Source organism: Mus pahari, chromosome 13 (genome assembly GCF_900095145.1).
Source record: "Mus pahari chromosome 13, PAHARI_EIJ_v1.1, whole genome shotgun sequence".
NCBI lineage: Eukaryota > Metazoa > Chordata > Mammalia > Rodentia > Muridae > Mus > Mus pahari.
This window is the reverse complement of record NC_034602.1, coordinates 93,387,087-93,393,086: the sequence shown is the minus strand read 5'-3', so window position 1 is coordinate 93,393,086 and position 6,000 is coordinate 93,387,087. Positions and strand designations below refer to the sequence as shown.

Sequence of the window (6,000 nt, the reverse complement as noted above, 5' to 3'; positions counted from 1 at the left end):
GGACTAGGGATTAGGGGCTACCAAGTGGGAACAGATTCAAGGGAAGAAAGCAAAAACTGAATAAGAGCTGCAGTCCTAGAGCAGCCCACACTCACTCCCTTCCTCAGTCAAGCCCCTCACTACATTCATGAGGTGCCATCTTAGACCAAGGAGGCAAACCCTGCCCTGAAGAAAGCCCAGGAACTGCAGGCTTTCGTGGGCTGCTGCAGGCTTTTGTGGGCTGCTGGCCCTGATTCACCTAAGCACTTCCCAGAAGGCTGGGGAAGCCTGTGGCAACCGTGACTGCTGTTCTAAACTGTTCTCCATTCCTGCAGACTTAGAGGAGCCTACTCCGTTTCAAGATTCACATATTCCCACAGGGTGAGCCCTGGTGCTCACTGGGGCTCTGGTATGTGTGAATGCACTCGTGTAACAGTGTGAGAAAAGGGTTGTGCTTGTGTTTTTGTGTTCATATGTGTGAGTGAAAAGTGCTCACACAACAGCTTGTTTGTGTGTGAAGGTTAGAGGACCTCAGGTGTTGGTGGCCTTTGAGCTTCTGGGCACTCTCCTGCCTCCACCTTTCATCCAGCTGTAGGAGTGTGGGATTACAGATGCAGACCACCACGTCCAACTTCACTTGGATGTTGACAACCCATGCTTGGGTCCTCATGTGTTCATGTCAAGTGCTTTACCTATTTAGGAAGTTCCGAACATCAAATTATCACATGCATATTTTGCATGGTAATTCTGTTTTCTCTCCTGTCGATAAGCCTGTTGAGAGGTGTCTGTTTTGGAGTTCCTTGGATCTCATTTATCTGGTACACTGCTCAGGTGCTGCTATTAACAGCACATGGACAGGTGCCAAGAAGAGAGGGGAGCAGAGCTGGCTTTTGAGCATCTAAACCTGAGACTCCCAGAGGAAACGTGGGAGCAGTATGGGTTGAATAGCCATCAGAGATTTGGCACAAAATTCTCCTTCACCAAACCCTTGCATATGCCAATGCAGGCCACCCTCGGTCCAGGACATGCTACTTTGTGGCCATGGCTGCATACTCACAAAACCCAGAGATTGAGAGTTATGTGCAGGCATGAAAATACATCATGATATTAAATGACAGTACAGCTGCGTGAGAATCGAGAGGTGGCAGTTGGTGTTGGAAGCTGAGCAGAAAGAACAAGGCAAAAACAAGGCCAGTCAGTTTCTAGCGATTCATCTTATTTGCCATTTATTATAAAAACGTAATCTTTTTACATAAAAGATACTTTAAAAACAGCAAAATTTACCCAAATCTACCAAATGTAGGGATTTGAATCCAGGGGTCAAAAACATGGAACATAATCATACATTCTCTAGTAATTAATTCCAGATACACATTTCAAAGTATATGGTCAAAGATAAAAGGGCAAATGCCGACCTCCACTGGGAGCTAACAAAACAAAGTATGGTCCAAGGTTGGACCATCCTTTTACTTAGAATGAAACTTACAATTTTAAGTCTTACTGTACAGTGTTAATATGAAGACAGACACACAACAGATATGAATGCAGACAGATCCATTCTAACCCTACACCTTTTTGTATTTAAAAAATTGCACCATGTCTGTTAGAAATAATGAACATGCAGAAGGCATTCGTAATTGTTTTTCTCAGCTATGGTGTATTTTGTGATAAATTCAAAACTTAAATATAAAATTAAGTTCAATTAGAAGCTATCCCAGCTCAATACTCTGACTCATATAATCTGTTAATACTTCAGTGTTTATGAAATTGTTCATATTTAAAAAAAAGGTTTAGAGAATGCAGTTTACGAAGTTCATTGCAAAAGGTACATAGCAGACACTCGTCACTGGATATAGACACCATGGACAAGAGACAGGAAGGGTACTGTTGTGAAGTCTCACCTGACTCAGCACAGCACACGGGTACACACCAGACACTGTTACACACAGGACATTCTGCAGCAGTTGTTTGTTTACACTGTCTAAATATATATATATATATATATATATATTTTCATTCAGGATGCAAAATAAGTCTTCCTTCCTCTCTCTAATTAGTCTCTTTTATTTTTTATACTATAATGCAATATACAGTTAATGAGAACAGAGACCAGAAGCTGGATTCTTATAAACAGGGATGATCAAGCCCAGGCAGCATTGCCAATTCTGCACAAATTACTACTGTACAGTGTCCATCAGATTCAGTGAGGTGAATGAGGACAAAACACAGTGTGCAGACGGACCAGTGCCACGTGACTGCAGAGATGGAAGGATTGACTGAAAAACGTAAGGAAACTGTCAACTCCACAGAGTAAGTGTTGGCTATTTTAATGAACCCATCAACATCATGTGCTGTTTTAATTAAACATGATATCAGAATTATGAAACACAAGCATAACCATTTCACCATCAACGAATAATGTCACGTGCATAAACCACTTTAGCATACTGCAGCACACAAATTAGAGCTTGCCATTATCACTGAGAGCCCAACGATTTCACATACCCTGATTCAACCTGTTTATAAGTAACAGAAAAAATGGTAATACACAGAAGGTTAAAATAAAAATTTCAGTATAATTATGCTGCAGAAATCCACCCTGATGTAGATGAGGGGAAAAACTCTGCCTTTGTGGGAACACATGGTAACTTCTCAAACTAGAGTTGATTTTATGGAAATTGAATACTTCATGATTAAAAATAATGAATTAAAAAAGTTGCTATCCTCAGACTAACCTATAACCTCCTGCAATTTTCAGAAAAACATTGAAAACTGAAATTTGCAAAAATGAAGCTATACATCTCTCTCCATGTTTGTGGGTATACAAATGAACCCATATTATTTTAGTATAGGCCAAAGTTTTGTTTTTGACCCTCTACATTTGGTTTTTGGAAGAATATTTTTATCATGAGACTTTAATCTCATGATAATTTGTAAGCTTTTATTTTCTTCAGTAAGGTGACTATCAACACTTAGGTTAGCAAATCTCTGTCGGGTGGTAAATGTGTTGTCCATTGTCTTAGTGTTAGATTGAAAAGCTACCTCAACAATGACGCATCAGTGTTAAATACAAGAGACACTTTAAAGCTGTTGTATCAAGAGCAATATGGTCTTCACCAGTAACAACAGCCTTGTGTGTGGAAAGCGGCTCACACCTCACCTAGGGAACTGCTTTGAGGAGGTAGACCAGTTAGCCAATGATGCATATACTGGAAAACAAAGGCACAGGGAATTTCTCCATTAGGGGAAGGCTTAGAAAGTCTGAACTGGTTAGGGTGGAATTTTTTTAGTTCCTATGAAGCACAATTGATAGTATTGAAACCTCACTCACATTTAATGTTCAAAACTTCAGACAATTCCAGTCAACTTTGGAATTGGTCTACATGATGACTTTACTGGAAAATGTCAGTTATCAACTCACATTATTAAAACAGTAAAAATAAGAAAAGCCTGGGTAAGCCAGGGCCTGTCCATGAGGCCCCAGTGAGAGCCAGTTATGCCTAGGTCCCTGAGAACTTGGACATTCTAACAAAGGCAAGCTTTGCTAAGATGTCTCTTTTAGTCTATCCATAGTGTGTTAGGCAGTTTAGGACCTTCGGTATGTTCTTTGTAACTAACTTTACTCAGGTTTCCTCCATGAAATTCTCTTCTCTAGACATCAGGTATATATGGCTACTGAGAGACATTTTCATCTTTCTAGAACAATCAGGAGAAAACGACATGCCGCAGCTTTGTGTTTAGGGGACTCCTTAGAAGTGTTTTCCAGTTTTTTTGTAGATGCAGTTAATGGATTATTTGACAGCTATGTCCAAAAAGAGGTGGGTTCATAATGCCTAGACTTATGAGAGAAAAACATACTACAATGTCCACTTCCCCAGTGTAAGCCAGTCAATTTTATTTATTCAACAATATGCATGATAAAAAGGGCCAAACACAAAGCTCTTTGTCGGGAGGAGCATGACATATCCCAGGGGTCACAAGGCAGCCTATGAGATAGATGTCATTTTAATGGGCTCAGTTAGATTCTGAATAGATGGCTTCTTTCATAATCATATCGAGAGATCATGCAGATGGGGAGGGGCCCTACATCTTACAAAGTATTTTCCAATCAATTTTCCAATCTAGATCTTGCCCTCTCCCCTTGGTTGCAGTTTTTAAGTAATTGAAGGGTTGTTCCCATACTCTTGGACAACAGCAAGGAGAGGTAGGTGGTTCAGCAGCCCTCCTGTCCTCTCAAGAGGAAATCCTCAAAGACGTTAGGGAGCAAAACACAAGGCTTTTTGTCATCCAAATTGGTTGCAGTAATTAGTTGCAAGAGTACAAAAATTTTTGGAGCAGAATGCATACAAACATGAGAATCATAATCAGCCAAAACCAAGAATCATTAAATTCTTACAGAGAAGCACATGTTTACTGCTTACAAAAAGGTGTTTTTGTAGATGTAGCATCTGAGATCATACAGTAGAAAATATTTTATATTTCATATAAAAAATTTTAACATATTTAAAAAAGGCTTTGATGATATACCAGAAGACATTTTGAGGATGCATTAATTTTTAGGGTGCTCAGAAGTTTGCATGTCCTAGAAACCCTGGCTCCTGTTCTAGGCAAACGCCAAACGTATGCACTATCCCAGGACTATCAGAGAAACTTGGATGAAGATTCCAGCAAAATGAGAAAGGAGCAGAGAAGTCAGCCAAGATGGAATTCTGCTGAGCGTGATGCACGCTGCTTAAAAAAAAAAAAAAAACGGAACAATATAAATCAAAGCCAGTGGTGAGCACACATCAAGGAGCGTTATACCGACAAGTCTTCATGGAGTTAAATATCAGATTACAAGGTCCTATGAAAACATGTATGCAAATAAGTAACGGGTTAGGGGTGGGGGTGAGACAGGGTCCTGAAGATAAGACGTGAAAGGTAAGGTTTCCATAACAGCACACCTCTCAATCCACCTTCGACGTATAATTTTTTACATCTCAATAATTTAAGCATTGGTTATTCACAAAACTCCGGTGTTGATATTTAATTTAACTGCTTGATTTGGACACTGGGTTATTTGGTAAGATTTTTGGTTATGGCATGCCAGAGTCACCAGCCATCTCTCATTTTTATAACTTAGGAAAGTTCCTCCTCCTATCCCAGGGCCTCTTTAGAACTGCTTTTGGCTTGAATCTGATCTTCAGGTTAACATTTATCTAAGCAAGTCTGCAAGCGTTCTGCCACGGGAAGTGGGAGGGAATTGAGCAAACTGTCCTCGACAATCAGACAGCTCCGTTTCAGAGACTGACACCCTTCCAGCTCCACAGGCAGTGTCTCCAGGTAGTTACCGGTGAGTTCCAGGTAGGTGAGGTTTGACAGCTCCCCCACCAGAGGGGACAAGTCTGTTAGGCTATTTCTTCCCAGGAGTAGACTCTGAAGCCTCTTGCACTGGAACAGCCCATCTGGTAGCATCTCAATCTATGAGGAGAAAGGAAGTAGGTGAGACCAGTTTTGACTGGCTCTGGCAGCACATACTTGCATCCTGTTCCCTTTCTTTAGAACATGGCTGCAGCTCCACAGGGAAGGCATAGCATTGCTTGTAAATTTAGTGGAGCCCTTGCCTCTGTGAACATCCATGTTCTCCTAAGTGAGGACGGACATACAATTTGGTTGCGAACACTCCTAATGTGATCCATAGAGAGAAAGCACTTATAGATGAAAGAAAACAAGCCAGTAACCAGGAGAATCATAATTACTGAGTCCTGGATCAGAAATAATTACTCCCCAGAGTCCTCATAAAGAACTTATAATCAATGAGCCCCCGAGGGCAGGCAAGGCTACGTTCTGAACTGCTTTTCTTAGAGAATGAAACAAAAAAACCTTATATTCAGCAGTCAATAGAAGAGAGATGAAGAAGAAGGTGGTAATGTGTGCATGCATATGCTACCTCCACACTCCACAGACACGCTTCTGAGTGTCTGCCCTTCTTCCCTCCCATCTATGATAGGATTCATGTAGCACTATGAATGCCAAATATGG

General features: G+C 40.8%; 1 protein-coding gene across 2 annotated transcripts in view; it reads right to left on the bottom strand.

Moving 5' to 3' along the window:
- Positions 1 to 2,290: 2,290 nt before the first annotated feature.
- The window catches only part of Lrrc8b (leucine rich repeat containing 8 VRAC subunit B), a 66,883-nt gene continuing 63,173 nt past the window's right edge, over positions 2,291 to 6,000 (bottom strand). For both annotated transcript variants that reach the window (XM_021210578.2, XM_029545175.1), the window contains exon 5: positions 2,291 to 5,439. In XM_021210578.2, the coding sequence (XP_021066237.1) occupies positions 5,167 to 5,439 (273 nt within the window). In that variant the 3' untranslated portion in view covers positions 2,291 to 5,166. The remainder of the gene's footprint in view (positions 5,440 to 6,000) is intronic.